General features: G+C 34.1%; 2 protein-coding genes across 2 annotated transcripts; one reads left to right on the top strand and one right to left on the bottom strand.

The window, feature by feature from the left end:
* Positions 1-1,279: 1,279 nt before the first annotated feature.
* On the bottom strand, positions 1,280-7,820 carry LOC100811758 (trafficking protein particle complex subunit 11). The gene is made up of 8 exons (XM_003534179.5): positions 7,286-7,820; positions 6,837-7,013; positions 6,596-6,719; positions 6,114-6,194; positions 5,318-5,659; positions 4,214-4,380; positions 3,306-4,132; positions 1,280-3,006 (listed from the first exon to the last, which is right to left on the bottom strand). The coding sequence occupies exons 1-8, from the start codon at positions 7,651-7,653 to the stop codon at positions 1,520-1,522; spliced, it is 3,573 nt and encodes a 1,190-aa protein (XP_003534227.1). The 5' UTR covers positions 7,654-7,820; the 3' UTR covers positions 1,280-1,519.
* A 4,204-nt stretch (positions 7,821-12,024) lies between these two features.
* Positions 12,025-15,877, top strand: LOC100811237 (3-hydroxy-3-methylglutaryl coenzyme A reductase 2-B). Its single transcript, XM_003534178.5, has 4 exons — positions 12,025-13,250; positions 14,035-14,216; positions 14,312-14,658; positions 15,134-15,877. Exons 1-4 carry the CDS (start codon positions 12,241-12,243, stop codon positions 15,374-15,376), a joined length of 1,782 nt encoding a protein of 593 aa, XP_003534226.1. The 5' UTR covers positions 12,025-12,240; the 3' UTR covers positions 15,377-15,877.
* Positions 15,878-24,074: the final 8,197 nt, after the last annotated feature.

Genomic DNA, 24,074 nt, shown 5'->3' with positions numbered 1-24,074 from the left:
TTGTTTACTTATGCCGAATATAATCCAAACTTTTAGAATCCAGAATCTGTTAAGAACCAACATTGCATCAAGGTTATTAACTCCCCTGATATTCATTAAGCAAAGTTGCTGGGTCCAGCTAATGGACGAGCTTTTTGCTGAAATCTTTATTATGCCATTGGTCAATTTTTTCTTTCTGGATTTGGATAGAACAACAGAATTCTTTGTCAGGAGGTTGTCTAGTTTGAGGTTGATGAGAAGATTGAGTTTCTTCTTCCACCTCATCGGACCATAACTTTTGATGACCTTTTATCCAACAAGGAGGCAACCCAAAAGGCTTTATTCATCACTATCAGTGACTAGTGCTACTCAAAAGAACTAAATGGTGAGGTGAGGGTCTATTCTCGTTAGAAGAGTCCTTCACGGTCTTTGCCTCAGATTAGTTTTACAGAGAAACAAATAAGAACTTAAGATCACAACTTAACTTGAGCAATCTCATATTAATAAATCTATATTCAATAAAAAAAATGTTACTACTCATGTCTATAGTTTTATATAAAATGTAATCAATACCTCTATTAATGAAATTAAAACATAGTTATGAATTATAATTTTATTCTATCACTATTTTTCTGTTGACTCAATTTGGACAATTAATAGTAAGTTAAAAAGTATTATTTTAGTAGCAAGTATAATTTGCTAATGCACTAAAACTATTTTAAAAAAACAGTTGGATGTATGTTATCAAATGTTTGTGAATGTATATCCACTGTTATTTAGGAAGGAGTATGTTAACAAATTATAATTATAATTTTATTAAAATATATCTAAAGTGTAACTCGCTAACATTCTCCCTAAAAAAAACCAGTCAATATGCGTTAACAAGTCCATATGGGACAGGATATATTAATATATACAACAAAAGCAATGACCAACTAAATGCAAAACATCAAAAGGTCATAAATTAAGCTGTCAACGATGTAATGTTATGCGTGTGTCATCTATCTACCGGCGTTATCATAATACCAAAAGATAACCATAAATGGAGGGCTAACACCAAACTCTAACATTCCTTTCAACACACTCTAATATTAGAATTTATTAAAAATTATAAAATCATGATTCATTTAATAAGATGTAGAGCACACAAAAGTTTGTAATTTTCAATAAAAACAATAAATTTCAGTTAATAAAGAATGTATTAAAAAAATGTTAGAAAATATGTTGGCAATATTTCTCAACCACGGTATTTAGGGTAAATATGTGCACAATTCTTTACAAAAATCCAGCACCAAAAACATTTAAAGCAAAAAAAATTACATTTAGAATATTATAGAATCAAAAGTGTATTGCTGTATAGCTAATGAAGAACATGTTATCCTAACCCAGTCAATGATAAACTAGTAAAAAGGAAACCAAAACAGATCATGATGGAGCTTTTCCATGTAAAATATGAAGTTCACCCCACCCCAAAACTCAGGGGAACGGGTGTTACAAGGAAGGGGAAAAATTTGAATAAGAATTGACGGTTTACAAGGATCTATTCATTAGCAACTGACTCCACCCTAGAGTTAGTTGAGACTGCAGCCTTGAAATGAGGCTTGGAAGGGAAAACAAAAACAGAGTTTGAAGAATTTGAAGGCTGATATGCTGCTGAGTATCTCACTGAAGTCATGGAAAATTTAGGTAACTGTTGCATGTCTGAGACAAGTGGGACAAGTTTGTAGCTGAGAATGTGCTCAGATTTTGGAAGAACATATATTGTGTCATTATGATACCCAGACAATACAAAACTCTGTGCGTCCGCAAGTGAGTATTTGATTTCTTGCAGCAATTGTGTTTGGTTTGAAATTCTAATATTATACGTGAAGGGATCTCCCACGATGGCATAAGGGGGGCATTCAAAACTCACAATCAATGGAGGTGACTCCACGTTCACATCTGGCAGATTTTGTTTAGTCACAACCCAAGGCAATGTTGAAGTAGAAGCAGATTGCTCTTCAACCCCAAAGTCTCTTCTCCATCTCAAACACACGGTTCCTAGTTTGAGCTTGGAAATGTTCATATCAGAACCTACTGAGAATACCTTCTTGAACTCCTCCCCAGGAACAAGAAGTGAGGGGTTTGAAAGCTCCTCAGTTCCATGTTGAATGGAGCACACCCTTTCATCATCATCCTCTACTTCTATGGAAATGGATTTTATCCTCAATGGCAACTCAGTGCTGTTCTTTGCACTAACAATGAGCACATTTGTTTGATTCAAGGGCAGTGATTCTGACTGATCAGACTCTGAGGCTTGCTTGTTCTTAGAGAGTAACAATGGGTCTCGTCTGAATGGCATCAAATAATGGTGCTTAAGAACAATAGCAGTGAGCCCTTCAATTTGCAAATTCTTGTGTACGTGGACCATCTGTGCATTTAATTCGGTACTAAATGGAGTATAACCCAAAGATACATATAGCATAATAGGTTTAGGTCGGTACCACTTGATTTCTAATTTGCATGACCAGGAAGCTCCATTTTTAAGAATGGGAACGGAAATTAATCCAAATGATTGCTGTATTTTCTTTATTTTGTCAGAATCTAATTGAGAATCATCTTCTCCTTCTGGTCCAGATATACCAAGCAACTGGACATGATGACTATCCAGAGCATATGGCTCAGAGTCTCTTGGACTAAACAAGCCACCCCCCTTCACATCCACAAGATTGATCTTCAATTCACCTGAGTAGACATCATGTCCTTTGGAGACCAATGTTACAGGTACCAAGAAAACTTCTCCCACTAGTGCAGGACCAGAGGCACCAAGATGCAGATCCACCTGTGGATCTGGTTCCAAAACTTGGGTGGACTTCTGACCAGATAACACGAGTATTGGATCATTTATTGGTACAGTTTGTACATGATCCTCCAATGTCCAAAGAGGTAAACTATCCAGTGAAGCAGGGCTTTCAGCTCTGCAGCAGATTGCCAAGTGTGATCCAATTTTTGCAATAACAGATAGGCATTCAAGTTTTCCACTTTGATCTGGAAAATCATATAATGAACCCAAATTACAATCAACATAATATATATATATATATATATATATATATATATATATATATATATATATATGAAAAATCATCCCATTGTTAGCCACAGAGAGCATCATAAACAACAGAAATTAAGGATCACAAGATATTGGTGTAGGGTGTATCAGATAATATAGAATGTTTGACATGTAACATGCCTAGGTTATTTGCTTATAGAAATATTTGAGGGTGCAGTGAATAAACCTGATAGCAAAATAGGAAAGTGAAGTTTGTCAAGAGTATCTGACTTACCAGATTGGATGTCATAGGTCAACCTTAGCCATTTGTTTGATTCAAGTGAAAGAGAAGGTTCTGCCTCGGTTCGATGCTGTTGAATTCCATTACTAACTTCTACTGATTGAGGTTTTTGGGCATTTGTAATGAAGAAATTACAATTAGATTGGTTGAACTGGATTTCTAATCGATCAATCTCAACAGTATGGGGTAAGTGGGAAAGAAGTGATACTGTAATCAAAGTTGATGCCCCAGGCTTGATTGTCTGTTCGTGGAAAGCAACTGAAGCAAGCATCACCAACCTAAGAGGACTAACAAGATCAACCTCAAGTTGAAGTGATTCATCTCCCATGATCTTGAGATTACCGGGGTGTTCATTTGTTTCCTTTCCTGAAGCTCCACTGACAAGCTCAAAAACCTCATTCTGTACAATTTCTCTTTGCAGTAGATTTGCAGGACCAGCTGGACCAATGTCTCTCTGGACACCAGTATCAGATGATATTGGCAGCGCAGCCATTTCAAGGGAATACTCCACAAAATCTTTAATAGTACCATTTTTCCTGGCGCATTCTCGCAAATATCCCAAGACATCCCATAATAAAGTTACCCATCCCTCTTTTCTGTATAGGCTAGCTATACTATCAAAAGTCTTTTTTGCATTACTGATATCACCTTCAGCAAAATATTCTCTGGACATCTGGAATCCACAAAAAGAGCTCATCCTCTGAATATTCATACTGTTGTAGGATTCATAAGCTTTTTTAAGTAGAGCAATAATTTCAAGTGAATCTCGGAACCTTTTTCCTTCAGAAACGGCGTAGCAGATGAATTCTTCATCAGTGAGACTGCAAGTTAAATGAAAACAATGATTTAAAAGATGATAAATATCAAAATGTGAACTTATTTACCACTCAATTAAGACTTACGGTAGCATATCAACATCATCTCCTTGCTCAAGTAATCGGGCAAATTGGCCCACATACACTGAAGGAACTACTGAATCAGCAACATTATCAATCTCATCGGAAGTTTCTGACATTGAGATTGCAAGTTCCAGTGCTGATCTCTTCTCACTCAAGTAGTGAGCTGCTAACTGTTTCAGAGATGAATATGGTTACCCATGGAAGTTTCTAGAAAAAACACATGAACTGATTTAGCATGCACAAACAGATAAGGATAAACTATTAGATTCTAATAGATGCATACACAAGCCCATTGCAAACATATAAATGTGAGGGCAGTGTTACCACAGCAAAAAGAGGAGCTGTTTCTTTCCTAGATTTGAACTTGTGAACTCCAAGTCACAACAAAGTAGCAACCTTACGGTTGTGTTAAGTTGCACTTATTATCATTTGGGAACAAAAAATCAAACCAGTATGATTAAACAAGGTAATTAGATAAATGTTTCAACATGACTTGGCAGTTTCTTTCCTAGGTGGCAACACTGCCAAGTAAAAAGTCAGGTGCCATAATTAAAAGCTACAAAACATTGAGGAAAAAGGATTGGTGTTCTAAAGTAATGTAAATGAGTAAATGAAAAATAAGTGCAGCAAAGGTTAGATGGACATAGGGGAGAGGGAATGAATTAAGAGAAAGTAGGATATAGCAGGTACTAAGAATATTGTAAAAACTCACCTAAGGTGATGAAGATATTTCAATTAAAAAGAGAGGGAAGACTGTAGAACTGTTGAGATGTTCCACACTAATTAGGAACAAAGATTTGAACAATCCTCCTCCCTTGATATAGCTTATGGGGATGAGTTAGGCCTAGTCTATTTCTAGTATGATGTGTCAAATTTTATCCAGTCTTAGTGTTGGACTACCTGCAAATGTTCAGTTCTACAAACTTTATGCTTTATTAGTCAATCTTGGGCATGAGGGGTGTGTTAAGATGTCTTACATTGATTAGAAATATGGCCAAAAGAATGCCTCCTTATAAGGGTCGAGATCTAACAAAAGTGGTACAGTCATTTCCCTTTCTCAACATACAAAGTACAATACAAATAAGATAGTTAAAGACAAGTGCTCACTTGGTAGTAATAAGCAGAATAATATTCCCACTCGGACAGAGGTTTGGATGAATTGCCTAGGACAATAGGTGAAATGCCTTGAGTTATTTTTGAACTTGTCTCCAACAATTCACCGAATACCAAAAACTGCCTACTCATCCACTCCCAGTGAAGAAATATTCCATCTGGTGCACCAACAAGCCTTTTATATGCATTCTTGTGCTGGCGAAACCACGTCACTGCTTCCATAACCTTCCCACTGTGCAGTAACAAGGTTGATATTTTGAAATGCAAATGTTCAGATATGGATTTTATCTCAACTAAGCGTTGCACTGCTGGCAACCTTGTTGTCACCCCAACAATCTGTGTAGTGTAACAAACAGAAAACGCACATTACAAAACCTTTTTGGATACAGAACTAGTAAACACACAAACATGTAAAAGATAGCACACATGCAACTTTATTCAATCATTGTGGAAATCATAGAAGAGACAATGTAAGACTTTTTGAGTCCAAGAAAAATTAAAGAAAATTCATTTTATAATTTTATAATGAAAATTAAACATGTGTACAACTATAAAAATCAGTTGCAACAGATGCACTTGGTGGATGTGAAAATTTTCTACTTACAAGGCTCTGACTTAAAAGAGAAAAATATTAGGAACAATGATAAGTTTCCTTTTATTAGTTAACTCAACCAATAGATGGAGGGAAGGCTTACAACAACAATAATAGCATTTTCACTCTAGGGATATACCATGAATGGTGAAACAAAATTAAAAAAAGTAAACACAAACTAATAGCAACCACACATACCTCTCGCAGTGTATGATAGGCCTCCTCATAAAATTTCAGTGCTTCAGTCCAGTCACTTCGGAATTCTGCATATACAGCAACCTAGCAATTCATGGCATCTAAATAAATAATGCACAATTTTTATTTTGATAAAAACATAAACAACGCAACCTCACAAGTCCCCGAACAACAAATGGCACAAGAAAGTCAAAAGAAGAAAAAAGAAAAAATCCGCTATCATAGAGCATGATCAATGTAATTCCAGTCGCCACTACTATTTTTTATTTTTCATAAAAACAGCTACTTTGAAACATTGTTATAAAAAAATGGTTTGAGATCGCAATTTAGGCACAACTTTGAGGTTTTGACTAACTGCGACCACAATTTCTGCTCCATCAGCTGCATTTGCTCGCAATTTCCCACAATGCCAAGTTAAGATCGCAATTTAAAACCTTGCTTATAAACATGAAACAAAACCGAAGAGGGAAGAAAATTATTCATACTTTGAAGCAGTAGCGAACAATCAACTCAACCGAGCTAACATTCTTCTTCTCAATCCGCTGCTTAATCCTCCTCCCTTCTTCTCTATAATACGTGCCAGCCAATTCAGAAAACGTACTCGCCAGCCTGCACCCAGAAACGACAGCACCGTTGATTATAGTGAGAAAATCAACACAACAAAATAGTGGAGAAAAGAGAGAGAGAGAGAGAGAGAGAGAGAGAGAGTGAGTGCAATGTGCATGCCTGTGAAGAGACTGTTTGAGATCCGCAGTGTCGTTCGGGTTCAAAACGACGACGTGTTTGGCATCCACTTCCGCTCGCTTCCGCAAGGCAATCATTCTATCTTCGCTGATCTCATCCGCATTGTTCTGAACGACGACAACCACCGCGAACTTGATGTTCCTCCCGCGGATCACAGTCCTGAAAACAGAACAAGAGAAAAAAAAATCAAGTGAATCTTTCATTCATACATAATTATGAAAATGGTCGCAACCAAAAGTCGTTTGCCACAAGTGGTTCGGGTTTAATCCCGGGCTTGGACAGAGAGTCACAACTGGAGGTGTCATTTTAACCCAAAACAGGCCGAGTCTAGAAGTCAGTATCTTAAATGAATCTCAATATCTAAGAGGGATTAGTTTATCCAAAAAATAAAAAGTGAAGAGGAGTGAGTGAGTGAGAAAGAGAGAGGATACTTGATGGAATCAAGATCGGAGCATAGTTGGAGCCAGTGGGCTGGGTCGCCGAGGAGGTGGTGGGAGGGGAAGAGGGCGGCGAGGACGGAGGGGAGTTTGGTGCGGTGTTTGAGCAGCCAATCGCGTTTGAGAATGCCGGCGGCGATGATGGGGGAGGGTGAGGTGGCAGCAGTTGAATCAGAGGGGTCTGTGTTTTTCTTCTTGTTGTTGAAGAGGTTGATTTTGGAGAAATCGGGGAGGGCGAGGGTGTTGATGGGAGGCTGCGCCGATAGGAAGTGGGTGGAGATCAGAGGGTGGAGCTCCGGGCACCCCACCAGAGACGCTAGCGTCACCGGCGGAGTGCGCAACTCTTCCGGGTACTCTTCCATCGGATCTGATCTGATCTGACCTGACTCACTTGTGAATTAGGATTTTCACTGCTCTTTCCCTTTATAACTGGTAACACAACAGCCCATATGCACCCTTCATTCACTTGCGATCAACCATGGACACAATGATATTAAAAGAAAAATGAGAAATGGCTTCACACTCTAATACACACTTTTTAAGATACCAAAGGTGATGCACTCACGCTGTCAAAGGTTTCACAGAGTTACCGCATAAGTTTCTTCAATATTAAAATAAAAATAATTATTATTTTAAAATAATTTAAATAATAATTTGTGATTGAAATTATTTTATATTACTCGTCGATATTAAACCCTTTTTTCAATATATTCTTTCTAATTAATTAAAATTCATTGTAATTACAAAAAATATCGATATGACATCTTATTAAATAATTGTCTCGTGAGAGATAGATCTCTTTTTAAATTTTTTATTATAAAAAAAAAATTACAACCAACATCATCTCTCCTCCCACATTTTTCATTATAAAAAGAAAATTACAACCAATATTAGATGGGTGATAGAAGAGTGTAACACTTTTCTTAAGAAAATATTAAGTATATGAGGGTTTTTTTTTTCTTAAGTAAATTACCAGTTTTGTCCTCGAAGTGTGACATGTTAAATTAGTGCCTCAAAAAGGAAAATTAGTTAATAGGTCCCTGAAAATACATTTTTTTATGATTAAAAGGGGCTCCCTAAAACTAAATTTTGTTGGTCAAGTTAATCTATCTATTAGAGTTCGTTAATAACAACGTCAGTTAATGAAGATTATAACATAAAATGGCATATTGGAACATTGTCTCTTTTCTAGCTGGCGTTCCATGACTTATACCAGAACTAATTCGAAACTGAAATGATGTTTTGGGAAGTTGATGGAACGTTGACATCCATTTCCATTTTTATCATCCCTCAGCTATGTGAGTGAAGAGGAAATCAAACATTGCTGAGCATAGTTGTGGTGTGAATAGGACTGTACATGTATATTGGGTATAAAAAAATCAATTTGACCCAAACCAAATCGATTAAGGTTTTAATCCAAATATTTGATCTATTTTATCATATGAACAAAATTAGTTAATCAAATGAATCTTACTTAATATTTCAAAATGAATCGATTTTGATTCAATTTCACAACGAATTAATTTTGAATCAATTTTTAAATTTAATTTGGTTTCATAAACCATTTTTTTTCTTATTTTGATTGTTTCCACTCAAATCTTTTTCATAAAGTCCTTTTCATCCTAGGTTCATTTTCACTCATCAATAAACAACTTACATTTTTTCATAAAGTGTTTCGTTTTCATTCTATTTTACTTTCATCTCACAACATAAAATATATCACAAATTTTTCACAAAGGGAAATCTTACCAAAGTTACAATTCTACCTATGGTATTGCAACAGGAGAGTAAACATTGAAATCTTAGTCTATGGTGATGCAACAGATTAGGGATAATCAGCAACAAGGAGCAAAATTTGAAGTGAAAATACTGTGTACAATGTACTTGTTTGTACAATTCAAAAACAACAATGAACTAGAATAAAAACTTGGGTCAACTGTTACAAAGTAGAGACACATAGATCTTTGTATACTACCTCTTTTTCCATTGAATTGACCCACTCAAACATCTAATTTACAGACCCAGAAGGGAAGCATCTCTAGCTTTTCCATGTATAGAAATAAAACATGCAAGGTAATCTCATAAATGAAACATCTAACTCATTCAATCGGTAAATGTAATTTTATAAGAAAGAAAAACATATTTTAGTTGAGTTTAATTTATTATATTAGTGTTTAATTCGAATAATCTGTGTTCGCTTTAGAAAAATTGTTAAATCTTGTTGACTTTAGGACGAAAAGGAATTACCACAACAATTAGTTGATAATCATGATTAAATTGTGAACAAATACCACTGAACTTAAGAAAAGAGAGACATTGAAAGGATTAAAAGAGTAAATTACAATCATTATTGGTGATTTGCTTTTATTACATTGGACACTCTTATTTTTTTGAACCTATAAAAAATATTATAATTATTGGTTTTTCGTTGGAGCGGCGGAGCGGGGTGCGGGACTTCACGTCGGAGCGAAAGGAGATGCAGGCGACAACGTCGGAGAAGGAGGAGATGGTGGCGGCGGGTGGGCGTGCCATGAAGGAGTGAGGGGGTGTGGAGTAGATAATCGCACTACCACAGGATTCCTCAGATCCTTGCTCTTTCGACTAAAGGTTGAGACTTTCTTCCACCCAATGAAAATTTATTGCAAAAAAAAATAAAGCTTTGGCTCAATGGAAAGTAATAATGGTTGTGTGTTTCTTCAGAATTTTGTATAATTGATTTTGGTGTGTGGTGCAAGCCGTGTCTTGTTTTTCGTATAACTTGTCGCAGAAAAAACAAAGCTTCGGGTCAATGAAAAAACAAGTTTTTTTGTACTCTTGGTTTCTATAAAAAAAAAAAAAAAAGGCTTAATTATCGGGAACAATTAGATGAAAACACAAATATAAAGCCATCATATAAACATAAGAATACCACGAAATCACCATTGTGAGTAAATACAACAAGTGTGAACTGTTGCCGGATAATTATCGTGAAGTTTTCTGGATTTCCTGTTAATATTCTTCATCTCTTGTTTTCTGGCATCAAATGTTTAAATGCCGTTTGTTTTTAAGCCATCCTTGCTATAACAATGCTTGCTCAATCACAATTATTATCTAGAATAATTAGAAGAAAGCACAAATTTCACTTAACATATTCATTTTGTCCTATGCCAAAGCATTTTTCAGGTTTCTATTTTTTCAATAGTTTCCATACTGCATAGCAAATTGGACTTTGCAGCTTGCACTTTGCACACTACTTTTCCCTTGTTTTTTTAAAGAGAATAAAATATTTTGTCAAAAATATAATAAAATAGATCATTAATACTTAAATACTACAATTTCTATAATCAAAGTCTTTAAATAAAAATAATTAATTTAATATTAAATATTATATTATATTATATTATATATATTTAAAATATTAGCATTAAAAAAAACAAAGGGGGCTTCCCATGTAAGTAGGTCTACCCCTGTTTGCAGAAATGACCATGCCAATATAGAATTGCCATCAATGAATATTAGGATAAGCAGTATCATGATATAGTGATTCATGAAGCAAAATTGGAATATTATTACTATTTTCAATAATATTAAATTGGAATTCACAAAAATAATCATGCCAATATCAATGAATATTATTACACGAAACAGTATCATAATAAAGTATTCATTCACGAAAAAAAGTATCGTTGGATCTTAATTGAGATTTTTTATTTTTGGAAAGATGAGCTCAGGAATAACAAAGAGATAGGACATCTCAACTATGTTGGCACCTCGTATCTAACTATCATAAGCACCCCTGAGAATTATAATAATACCAAAAAAGATGAAAAAATAGGAAAGCATGGGGGACAACAACGAAACCCATGCCAAAAAAGGTACATCATGAAAGATTCACTTATTAAACTTGAAGAATTAAAAGAGATAAATTTAGAAACTATTTTAAAAGCTTCCAAAACCAACTTTGAATCGCACTCCAACCACAGTTTGGACCAACCTACATGGTGGGCATGCTCAATAGCTAGAACAACTGAAAGCAATTAAGCATGAAGGACAGATTTCACACCAAATCACCCAAATAATGTGTGTAAGGGTCTAGACTAGCACCTCTTGCAAACCAACACTGATGATCCAACCAAATTAAGCATATTAACCATAGAAAAGAGAGGCATGCAATTTAGCAAATTGGTTATTAGTATACTTATACACTTTTTTCTTATTTCGTTTTTCACTCTATTGTTTCATATATCTTTATTACATTATTTAACTTTTCTATTTTTTTATTCGTACATTTTAAAAATAGGGTCACATTTATAAATTTCTGAAAATGATGCGTCAATAATGAATACCACGTGCTAGATAACAGGGATAATGGGAGAGAAAAGACGAAAATTATATAATAAAATAATAATGAATAATAGATAAAAGAAAAAATAATAGTAAATATTAATATATGAGAAATGTTGGCAGCATTTTTAAACACTCTTTCAGATATTTTCTTTATAATCTATTGGAATTTAAAGAAAAGTAATCGTTTGGGTAGATTTTATTTTTCATTTAATATTATTTTTCTGATTTTTATTAAGTGAGAAATAAAACATGTTAAAATTAATAATTTAAATCATAGAATAGTTTGGTATTTCTGGTAATAAAATATGTGGAGTAACGAAATGAAGACATGTGTTACTATGATAAATTTGTTTACCAAATCGCGCGGAGAATAAAAAAGGAAACAAGTGTTGCACGCACTCCGCGTGGGCAACGGTGCTGCGCGGCAACCCCTATCTCTCTTTCTATAAAAAACCTTGTAATTTCTCGCTCTTCCTTTCAACTCCAAATTCCAACGGATATCCACTTCCTCTTCTTCTCTTCCCATTTCCCTTCCAATCTCCTAATTTCTCTTCAGCTTCTGGGTTCTCCATTTTCCTTCGTCTTCTGCATCTGCATTCCGTAGATTCAGTTCTCGTCGGAAAATGGACGTTCGCCGAAGACCCATTCCTCCCTCCGGCGATCGCCGACAAACCCAGAAGCTGAAGAACACCGCCACCACCGATTCGCAGACTCTTCTGCCTCTCTACCTCACCAACGCCCTCTTCTTCGCGGTGTTCTTCTCCGTGGCCTACTTCCTCCTCCACCGCTGGCGCGAGAAGATCCGCACCGCCACTCCCCTCCACGCCGTCACCCCCGCCGAGACCGCCGCCATCGTCTCCCTCGTCGCCTCCGCCGTCTATCTCCTCGGCTTCTTCGGCGTCGCCTCCCGCGCCTCCCTCGACGAGCTCTCCGACGACGAGATCATCCTCAAGGAAGACTCCCGCGCCCCGGGCCCGTGCGCCGCGGCGCTGTCGGACTCCTGCTCACTCCCCAACAACAAAATCCAAGACCAATTCCCTCTGCCACCCAGGGCTGTCCACAGTTTGGCGAAGGAAAAACAACATATTCCTTCGCCACCACAAGTGGACAGTCCTGTCTCTGTCTCAGTCTCGGTCTCTTCCTCCTCGGACGACGAGGACGAGGAGATCGTGCAAGCCGTAGTGTCGGGCTCCATCCCGTCCTACTCACTCGAGTCGCGGCTCGGTGACACCCGTCGGGCCGCCACCATCCGCCACGAGGTGGTGCAGAGACTGACTTCCCGATCCCTGTCAGGTTTACCTCTGGAAGGTTTCAACTACGACTCGATATTGGGGCAGTGCTGCGAGATGCCGATAGGGTTCGTGCAGATCCCCGTGGGAGTAGCGGGGCCATTATTGTTGGATGGAAAAGAATTCACCGTGCCCATGGCCACCACTGAAGGGTGTCTGGTTGCGAGCACCAACAGAGGTTGCAAAGCTATATACGTCTCCGGTGGGGCCTCCTCGGTGTTGCTTAGGGATGGTATGACCAGAGCACCCGTTGTTCGGTTTCCCTCCGCCCAGCGCGCCGCGCAGTTGAAATTCTTCTTGGAGGATCCTCTCAACTTCGATTCTCTTGCTGTCGTTTTCAATAAGTATTCTTCTTCTCTGTTTCTCCAACGCTTTTTAGGACACTTTTTTTTTTTTTTTTTAATTTCGTTTTCATGTTTCTTTCAAAACGTTTTTTTTTAAGAGTTAAGTTGCGAATGCGATGTTCTACGTCGGTATTGCCAAAACCACGGACTAATAGCTCTGGTGTGAATAATGAATATGACCACCAATGATTGTGATGTGGTTAGGGAAAAAATATAGCAAGTAAAGGGATTTTTGTCTTAAAGTTAATTCCCTCTCAACTTTGGTGAAAATTCTTTTTAATTGTTTTTGGTAGTTTTCTTTTGTTATGAGTTCTGTTATCAAGGTTTCACTCTGTCGTGTGAAGATTAGGAAAGGATAGTAAGTGATGGAATATTAATTGTTACTTTAAAATTTTTAATCTTTTTGCAATTTGTTGATAAAATATTTTAGGGGCAAGCTGTGTTGGTTTAAAGTTGGCTGAGAGAGTGTTTGGTAACACATTGAGAATCCACATTCACTGTAAAATCGCACTGAAATCAACCCAAAAGCAACTATTTGTTACTTCAAGAAACCACCTTGAGTGCAAATCAAGGTGTTACCAAACACGCTATGAATTTTAGCCGTGTCTTGGTGATTTTGACAGGAATGTGCTACATTTATTTTATTTTATTTTTCATGTTGATTGTAGGATTTTCTTGGAATTACCTGTGTTGAAATGTTATGGCTTTTGTTTTTTCAAGAATTTTTGCTTGTAATAATTACTACAGGTTTCTTAATGTGCTACCGTTTAATGGATATGAGCAGGTCAAGCAGATTTGCCAGGTTGCAGAATATTCAGTGTGCTATTGCGGGCAAGAATTTGTACATGAGATTCCGATGCAGCACTGGTGATGCAATGGGGATGAACATGGTGTCAAAAGGTGTTCAAAATGTCCTTGATTTTCTTCAGAGTGACTTCCCTGACATGGATGTTATTGGAATTTCTGGTAAACACTACCATCTGATGTCTCTTTACTAGAATTTTCTTTGCTATGGTTCAAAGCTGTTGCTGAAATTGGCATACCCTGTTGCTTTTCGCCAGGAAATTTCTGTTCGGACAAGAAAGCTGCAGCCGTGAATTGGATTGAAGGGCGTGGCAAGTCTGTGGTGTGTGAGGCCATAATTAAGGAGGATGTGGTGAAGAAGGTGTTGAAGACCAGTGTGGAGGCCATGGTCAAGCTTAATATGCTCAAAAACCTTACGGGTTCAGCCATGGCTGGTGCTCTTGGTGGGTTCAATGCTCATGCTAGCAATATTGTGTCTGCTATCTACATTGCCACTGGTCAGGATCCTGCCCAGAATGTGGAGAGTTCTCACTGCATCACCATGATGGAAGCTATCAATGATGGCAAGGACCTTCATGTTTCCGTGACCATGCCCTCCATTGAGGTACCACTGTTTCTCTGATCTTAAATGGTGTTGTCCTTTTTAGGTAGAGTATTGTTCATATTTTATGTAGTGGATATTTGTCTGAATTAGTATATGCAAGTGAAAGTTGTAGTCCCATTACACATATAAGCACGCCTTGCACGTTGTTGTATTGACACATGATCAAGGTAATGGGCTGGTGGTTGGTCCTTCGACTATCTCTGGACCTTGCATTTAACTCCTAGAAGAAGATATCATCAAAATCTAAGATTCAGTGCCCTCAATATTTATGTGAAATTGGTTTTACCTCAAAATTGATTCTTTCATTGTAATTGTTCTATGTCTGCATTCTGTTTTTCTCTCCTTAGATGGTGAAAGGAAAGCATTTATTTCTTTGCAGTGAGTATTGTACATGGCATACTTATCCACCATGTGTTGATATTTCTTTGGGAATGAATTCAACCTAACCTGTTTTATTCTTAATATAATTTCTCAGGTTGGTACTGTTGGAGGTGGCACACAACTCGCATCTCAGTCAGCATGTCTTAATTTACTTGGTGTCAAGGGTGCCAACAAAGAATCTCCGGGTGCAAATTCTAGGCTACTGGCCACCATTGTAGCCGGTTCAGTCCTTGCCGGGGAGCTATCGCTCATGTCTGCTATTGCAGCTGGACAACTTGTTAAGAGCCACATGAAATACAACAGATCTAGCAGGGATATATCTACAATTGTCCAATGAACTGGCCACAGTACACTTAAACTTGTGTTAGAGACTAATATTCTAATAAGCAAACCATCAGATAAAGACAAAAATAACGAGAAAAAAAAATTGGTATTGATGATGGTGGGGGTAAAAGATAAAGTGATGGTTGGCATCTTCCATGGGCAAATCCAGCTCCCCAGAAGCGTGGGGTTGGTTGGCACTCATTGAATGTCTGCTTCGTGTGAGGCCTTTTCTCTTATGGAGATTGTACAGAGGTACTTGAATTAGAGGGTGGAGGTAAACAGGAGCCACACTTTTGGGATTAGAGTTTCTCTGTTTTCCAAAAAAAAATAAAAAAATGTCATTTTGTGTTGTGTGTTATCCTCTTGTTTAAGGCTACTGCTTCAATAATGTGGTACTTTAGAGGGTAGTGTTTTTACGTGTTGTAATCTCCATCTTGTTGATTTGTAATTGTAGCAAGAGATGTCTCCAATTAGGATGTAGAGTTGTTAATAATAACAGTCTCTGGTTGCTCAACATTTTTTCTTCGTCTCTAATTACGTCTTTTTGGCGGTTGGTATATTGTGTGGATCTTGTTACATTGGTACCGTCCTTTTGAATTCTGATGGTTGGCATGTTTTTCGGATCTTGTTGCATTGGTCTAACTTTCATACACGTGAAAAATATGCAAGACATTTTTTTTTGTGGTTGAAAAGCTGTGTGGACTGTATAGTGGCATTTGTGGAGGTGAATAAAAGTAAATTCTTAAAATTTCATTTTTTTTAATAGTGATTTGAAAATGGTTTTTGAAGTTTTTGTAAGAAAAGAAAATGAGAGTACGAAATTGGTTTCTAATTTCTTTTCTAAGGATTTTTTTCGAAGATCCGGTTGAATCATGTAAAGTTTTGTTTACATAATGCGTTGTTCTTATATGTTATCGTAGATAAATTGTCTTGACATTCAAGGAGGATGGTATCTGAATTTTGTAATAAAAAGTAAATGTTTATTATTTTTACACAAAAGTATTCTTTAAAAGAAAAGAAAAAGAAATAAATAAATTATATAAATATTTTTACACAAATTAAAAAAATAATGTTATAAAAATTTAAAAATGAAATTCAAACATTTCTCTTCTACTTCATGTTAATTTAAGCAAAAAGTATTTACTATTTTCTATTAGATCCCACAAAAATAGTTTTTATAGTTCTCTCTCGAAAAATAATTAGCAAATGAATGCTAAGAACAGTTCATGAGAACTCTCCCAGATAGACCTCCTTTAGATCTTGGCACCTCACTGTTAGAAGATGTGAGGAGTTGTAGCTTTCCTCGCTTAGTGAGTTATGCACTTATGCTTGTTGTTTATGGTTTTTACTTTTTTGTTTGCTTGTTTTAATTTCCTAGTTATAAGAAGAAAAAAAATTGGTGTTTCAATCCCATTTTCCTTGTTCCTCCGCCAATATCTTCTTCGCCTCCCACTCCTGCTCCGGCGTGCCGCCGCCATCGTGTCTACTGCTCTTCTGCAACTTGAACATTGACCTGAACGACCTCGCCGAATGGCTTCTGTAATTTTCTCGCCGACAAGTCCCTCGTGCTTTCGAGATCCGAAAGCCTATCTCCGCCGCAACCGCCGCTGCCAGAGAACCGCGACCGTGACAGGAGAAACAGAATCTCCATGGAGCGCGAGCGACGGAGCCCTGACTCTTGCTCGATGAGGTTGTGGACGCAGCCGACGGAACCGACGCCATCATCGGCACCGGAAAAACGCGATAAGAAGGAGGAGATAGTGGCGTAGTAGGAACAAGGGCGCACGTTAACACATTCAGGATATTGTGTGGAGGAGGAAGAATATTGTATGAGAAGCCCAAGATATAATGATGAACCAGAGTAATCTAAGGATTAAAAAAATTTGTGCGTCATACACTAGTTTATATACTCGACCACCGTAGCCTCTGCCTGTTGTGATACTGTGACCTCCGCTTCCACCACCGAACAAAACACATCTTTTTTTGGTCAGAGCAGAACAAATAAGAGGAGATTTATTTATTTAAAGAAACTTTTTTAATTTATACTTTTTATTAAAAAAAATTGTAAAATATAAATTTTATCATGAACCATATAACATTATTGTAATCATTACCAAAAAAATATTATTGTAATAGCATTGCATACTAAATTATAAATAAATTAGCCATACCCACCCGTCAACCCCCGTGTGGGAAACCAAAATTTAGACATTCATAATATTTATTATTAATATTTACTTATATTTTAACATATATGCTAACATTAAATTGTTTGATAAAGTGCTAACTAATTTTTGAGTTATATTGATATTTGTAGCTTAAACTATTTAATGAGAATTTTAATACAATGAGATTAATTTTATTCAATGGTAATTGATTTCATATTCAAAGTTTATAAAAACTTTTAATCCATGAAAAGTTTGTTTTTATTTTGTGTAGTGATTCTCAAAATGATGTGAATTCACCTAATTGGGATGGAGAGAAAAGAGAGATAAAAAATAAAAAAAAAAAAAATATTAAATGTGATAAATGATGTAACATTAAAAGAAAAGTGATATCATAAATTTAAGATAATTAAATGTGACTTAAAAATATGATTTAAAAATTTGTTTGTTTGTTTAAGCTTATTTCTTGATAAAATAAATAGTTTTTAAAAAAATTATGTTTTCAATACATGAGATGAAAGAGGAAGTAAATGGATTATTATAATTTTTTTATTTTGTTTCTTTCTTTTTTTTCATCTACACAGAATTAGTAGTGTGAAGTTAGCTAATTTAGCCAAAACCTGAGAAGGCTAAGCATTAGTGTGTGGTGGATATGCCTCATGTCAGCATTGATATGGGAATCAAAAGTACTCAATTTAATATAGATAGAAATGAACATCATGGGTAATTGGGTACTAAATTATAACAATGAAACAAATTATAAATTCAAGGATATGATCATTGTCCCCCTCTCTCTAATGTCAACAATACTTTTCGCTTTAGTTACTTTATGCTTAATTAGTCAAAACTTAATGTCGTGTTAGGTAGTAATCCCAAACTTAGGAATCTTCCTGCAATTTGCCACCACTCAAAGAAGAAAACTCAACACGCTTACTGTTCAACAAAATTTCCAAATTAAACGAGCATATTCTACACATTAAACTTTTCTGACATTTCTCAACCATTTTTACAGAGAATGATGATCCATTACCGATGCAAAACTAGCAAGAGATGAAATTTTTACAGCAAGAGCAATACCGATATACTTTTCATGCAATCCTAAAACTGAAAAAGAAAAAATAAACAAACAAAGGAATGCAAAAAAAAATCTTCAAAGGACACCAACAAATAAGGAAGCAAAGCTGATAATTCTGCATATGATTATGAACCTAATATAATGATATATTATTCTATATTTCTATCTACCAAAAAAGCAATCAAGAGTTTCTATATATCTTGAATATGGCTAATTGGGTCTTGACTTTGATCCATAGATGATATAGATGTTCGTTTAATGAACTCTAAGCAATCTGCAATAGCTTCTGCATAGAAAGAATTTGACCTACCAAATGATCTCATCTTGCAATCATCTTGGCCCTTGATTTTTTCCTCCCTTACAAAACTTCTGGTGCTGTTGTTGCTGTTGTTTCTTTTGAGGCCACTTTTTCTGCAAACCACTTTCTTCAGCAGTTGAATAGCCTCACCATATGAAAGTTTCCAACTATCAAAGAGCCCAAGGAAGAAGTTGAACCTCTTGCGTAGCCTGAGAACATAAAGCTTTCTGGGGTTCAATCTAAACCCTCTGCTGCACCTTGATGATGCCTTGCCACTGCTAGTGCTAGTGCTAACTTTGTTGTAGCTCATGCGACCCATGTTTTTGGGGGATGCTGCTAATATTGTTGGCAGCACCCTGAGTTGTGTACAAATATGTGTATATAAGGTTGAAGGGTGACTTTATGAAAATGGTGAGGTAATGATTATGGTTGTGGTGGGAAGACAAGAACCAAACTAAGATACCTAGGAATTTAAGGGTTTGGAATGTTTTGAATCCTTGGATGGTCTTGTTTGTGCTGCAAAGACAAAGGTGTATTGGGGTGTGAAATGTGAATAATGGTTGGCATATATGATCGTGATTAATTTATAGTGTTTTTATTTAAATATAAAAGGGAGAAATGGCAAGTCAGTGTCCTAATAATATAGAATTTGATCGTTTTAAATAAAATCTGAAGTTTAAATTTTATAGATAAAAAAATATAATTAAAAGAAAAAATCACATAAAAAATGATCGATTAAATTTTCTAAAAATAAATTATCTATAAAATCAATAAATACTCTTTACTGCTAATAAGACCGGTAATAAAAAAAAAAATGTACAAGGGACGATAAACATCAAGGTGTTGAATCATTGAATGATATGGTGGGACCGTAGGAGACAAGGGGGAGCAAGAAAGGAGAAAATGCCACCAATTCTTTTTCAAAGTAGGTGAATAAAGCAGCACAGAAATGTGATAGTTGGTATTAAAATAGTGAAATTCCAAAATAAGTTGCTAGTATAAACCCTAAATTTTTAATTGTGACATTCAAGCTTTGTCAGTGTAGCAAAAGTTTGACTTCTTTGTTGGCCTTTTATGATGGTGGGTGGCTACTTGCTAGCTTTTCTCACTATGGATTCGTGACCTGCTAAGGGTTTTCCTAGCTTCCTCAGTTATGAGTGTATGCCATGGAAAATTTACTATACTAGTACTTGGTTTCCACAACGACAATAACGAACTTTGAGGATTACTGCTCACTCAGACAGTTGGTACGTGTCTTTAATTACTATAGTTTCGTGACAAAAGATGCACTAATCATTCTGAAGGGGTAGCAGTGTCCCACAGTTCTCAATGAAATTTCATCTCTTTAATTATCTCCCTCCCAGCAAGCTTAGGTACAATAATCTGTGGTACAAGAAGACAATGAGAAGTGGAATGGTCTGCTCCCATGAGATGACCTCAACATGTTTATGTATTAGAGCATTTTTGGGCCAGATTTGACTGAGATTTGAGATGTATAATCAGACACGGACCGAGCCAAACTTTGATGACAAGGGTGGCCAATTTTAAAAATAATTTAATTACTTATTTAGTTATATAGTTTTATTATTTATATTTTTATAATTTTTAAGTGATTTTTTTAATTTTTATAATTTATATTTTATTTTTTTTAGTTTAAAAGTAATTTTTTTAGTCCTTATCATTTATATTTTAATTCTCTTTTAGTCTCTATAGTTTGAAAAATAATATTTTTAGTTCATATATTTTATAATTTAATTTACTTATAGTCCTTATCATCAAAATATGAGTAATATTATCAATTACAATTAATTACAAAAATATTAGCAAGTAATTCGTAATTAATTTATCGCAAGATAATTTGTAATAAAAAAATATATAATAATTTATAACTAATTTGTAACTAATTATTTTTATATTTTTTTTGTAATAAAGACTAAAGGTAATTAAAATACAAATGATATGGATTAAAAAAATTACTTTCAAACTAGAAGATACAAATTGTAAAATTATAGACACAAAATAAATAATTTAACCTTTAAAAATTAAAAGTTTATCCAATAAATATATATAAGTGTAAAATTCCATACTCTTATGTAACTGGACCAAATATAACATAAAAGGAGTTGTTCTTGGTAGTCCGAGAAGATCATATTGTGGTGGCTTATTCAAAGATCATAGAGGTGCAATATTAGGATGTTTTGCTGCAAATCTTGAAATCTCATTCACTTTGCATGCATAACTTACGGGTGTCATGATTGCTAAGAAATAGAACATAAGAAAGGATGGAAAAATATTTGGTTAAAATGTGATTCAAAACTTGTGGATTCAACTTTTGTTGATGCTAATGGGGATTCCTTGGTAGATTCAAAATAGATGGATAAATTGTAAAATTCATTTGCTCTGTGAGAGATATACAATTTAGCTGTGTTTGTTGTTATTATAATAATGGTTGGGATTAATTAGTGTAAAATTATATAAAATTAGTTGTATTTGTTGTTATTATTGTAACCAATAAAGTAAAATTAATGTAAAATTGTGTTAAACTAATTTGTGTGATTGTTGTTGTTATGAGAATGATTAAGGTTATTATCATCTAAAATAAATTTTAATTTTACGTTAAAAATAGCAAATATTTTTTAAAATTGTCATTTATTAGAAATTAAACATTTAAATAATTATAAAAGAATAAAAACAATTTAATCCCCTTTAATAGGTTTTTGAATCAGTCCCAGCAAATTATCTATATAATATGCAGACTTAAATGAAACTTGGGTTGAAATTGATAGTTCTTGAATATTTATTATATATTTATAATAAGCATTAGCTTTTATAATAAATATATGTTGGGCTTTTTTGTGTGTATATGAGTTAGTTTGTATAAGGGGTGTTTATAATTAAAATATATTATATATAACTAACATTTTTAATTGATAGTCTGCGTTTATTAAATATAAAATAAATATATTAAAATGTTAGTTTTTATAATATATATGTCAAGTGTTCCATTTTTAGTTATGTGAATACAACAATACATATGAACAGGCGCGGATGCACATCGGAGACAATGGGGTAGTTGTTCTTGCTAAGTAAATTTTTTATTTGATGAATATATTAAATAATTATTGTTTTTTCTCCCATAAAAAATTAAGATTTCACCCATAAAATATTTTTTAAATAAAAAATGTAAAAACTTAATAAAAATAAAAAATAAAATAAATTGATACTAGTTTTATTCATTTTATCTTTTTAAATTTATAAAAACTTGGATATTTTGATACTTTTTTTAATCATGAGATTGTGTATTTGTAAAATTTTATGATATTTTTTGTCTATAAAAATATTATAGATTTTTTTTCCTCCATTTTAAAAGTTTTTATTGTAAAAAAAAAAAAACTTGTCTATAATGGGACAGTAAGTCTTATATATATATGAAACAATTACTTAATTTATTAAGAATAAAACAATTGGTTAGGTTGATTAATTTGTCATAAATTTTAATTTTTTTTAAAATAACTCTTGACATTAAATAGTTTAAGAGAGTAGTTATTTTCAAAATTCTACTAACTCAATAAATACATTAACTTTTATGAAAAATAAGTGTCTATCATTAATAATCTTCACAATTAATTAAGAATAAAAATAAAATTTAACAATAAAAAGTAATCTTATCTTTCTTAGGACAAAAAAAATGTACCACAATATATGATAAAATGCAACTATAACTTTTTAATGGTCTTATAAATATTATAAATATGAATGTACTTTATTAACATTTCAACAATTAGATTTTTTTAATTAATTATTATCATATATTTTACCTAATAATGTAGAATATGGTTGACTACTTTTAGTCTATTTTTCCATTCAATCATGTCTTTTTTATCCATAAAACTCAAATATGAGATTTTGTCTAGAGTCACGGAATCTAGAGTTCCACTTGGACCAATGATGTTTTAGTTGATCAATATGAAATACAACTTTTTTGTTGAGTGTAACATGAAGTGCATTTTATATAAGTAACATAGTACAAATTATCAAGATCAAGAAAGTAGTGGTCACATTTAATATTATCATAAGTTTAAATTTTATTCCAAAAATATTCTTAATTTTAAATATTGTAAGTGATGGTATCACTTAATATTAATAATCATAATCCAATCAGTGGGTGTCTAGTAAATAGAGCTAGTAATAGATTAAGGATATAAAAAACATTTAACTTTGAAAAAGTTTTAAAACTGATCAATGTTGCTTATAATTAGGACCAAATAAAAATCATTTATATATATATAGGACAAGAGGTAGTAAAAAATAATAGATATATATAATTAAAAAAAATGAGGCCATTAGTGTTAAGAAAAATAATGTAGTAATTTTTTTGCAAAATGTTGGATAAAAATAGGATTAAATGTAATTTTGATTTTTCTATTTTAAAATATAAACATTTAATTCTCTTATTTTTTATAATTCGTAATTTTAATCATCTTATTTTAAAATAGAAACGATTAGTCCTTTAGTTTTGAAAAATTCATGATTTTGATATGTCAAACTAAGAGTATAACGATTAAGAGATTAACATTAACTATGATATAGATTAAATAAGAAATGCTTAATTAAATTTTTCATACTTGTGATATAGATCATTTTCAAATTAGTACCAAATATTCATTTTTTTCAATCAAGTATCCAAAAAAAATTTCAATTTCATTTTATTACCTGTTGTTGGTCGTCTTCTGTTGAAAGATGATGTGGCAAACGAAGTGTCATATTCTCACGCCTTATCACGGATACCTCATTATCTCATTGTCATGTCATCACCTTCAATGATGTGTCAATGATTGGGCATGTTGACATGACATTCTGTCTGTCATGTCATCACTTAATGAAATGCGATTAACGACAAGTAGTAAAATGAAATTAAAAAAAAAAGGTAAGTATTTGACAAAAAATGAATTTCTAGGTAGTAATTTGAAAATGATATATTTTTTCACGTATGAAAAACTTATTTAAACCATATATAATTGGTGTTTTGCTGCTTATAATGAATGTACACACGTAACATGTTATGTCTTCCTTCATTATTCTTTGGACCCAAATTATATATCTCACTATTTGATCTTGTTGGATTCTCTTTTAACTTTGTTCAAATATTAGTTCAGTTAATTAAACAAGATAA

The sequence above is a fragment of the Glycine max genome, chromosome 9, assembly GCF_000004515.6.
Source record: "Glycine max cultivar Williams 82 chromosome 9, Glycine_max_v4.0, whole genome shotgun sequence".
Lineage (NCBI taxonomy): Eukaryota > Viridiplantae > Streptophyta > Magnoliopsida > Fabales > Fabaceae > Glycine > Glycine max.
This window is presented reverse-complemented; position numbering and strand designations above follow the sequence as displayed.

What these genes read in the sequence shown, in the direction of transcription:
- LOC100811237 (XM_003534178.5), top strand. Translation starts at nt 12,241, where the DNA reads ATGGACGTTCGCCGAAGACCCATTCCTCCCTCCGGCGATCGCCGACAA. An exon ending in CTTGCTGTCGTTTTCAATAA is followed by an intron (nt 13,251 to 14,034) that starts GTATTCTTCTTC and finishes GGATATGAGCAG; the next exon opens with GTCAAGCAGATTTGCCAGGT. An exon ending in GGATGTTATTGGAATTTCTG is followed by an intron (nt 14,217 to 14,311) that starts GTAAACACTACC and finishes GCTTTTCGCCAG; the next exon opens with GAAATTTCTGTTCGGACAAG.
- LOC100811758 (XM_003534179.5), bottom strand. Translation starts at nt 7,653, where the DNA reads ATGGAAGAGTACCCGGAAGAGTTGCGCACTCCGCCGGTGACGCTAGCG. An exon ending in ATTCTGCTTATTACTACCAA is followed by an intron (nt 4,381 to 5,317) that starts GTGAGCACTTGT and finishes TCTCTGAAACAG; the next exon opens with TTAGCAGCTCACTACTTGAG. An exon ending in GATGATGTTGATATGCTACC is followed by an intron (nt 4,133 to 4,213) that starts GTAAGTCTTAAT and finishes TTTAACTTGCAG; the next exon opens with TCTCACTGATGAAGAATTCA.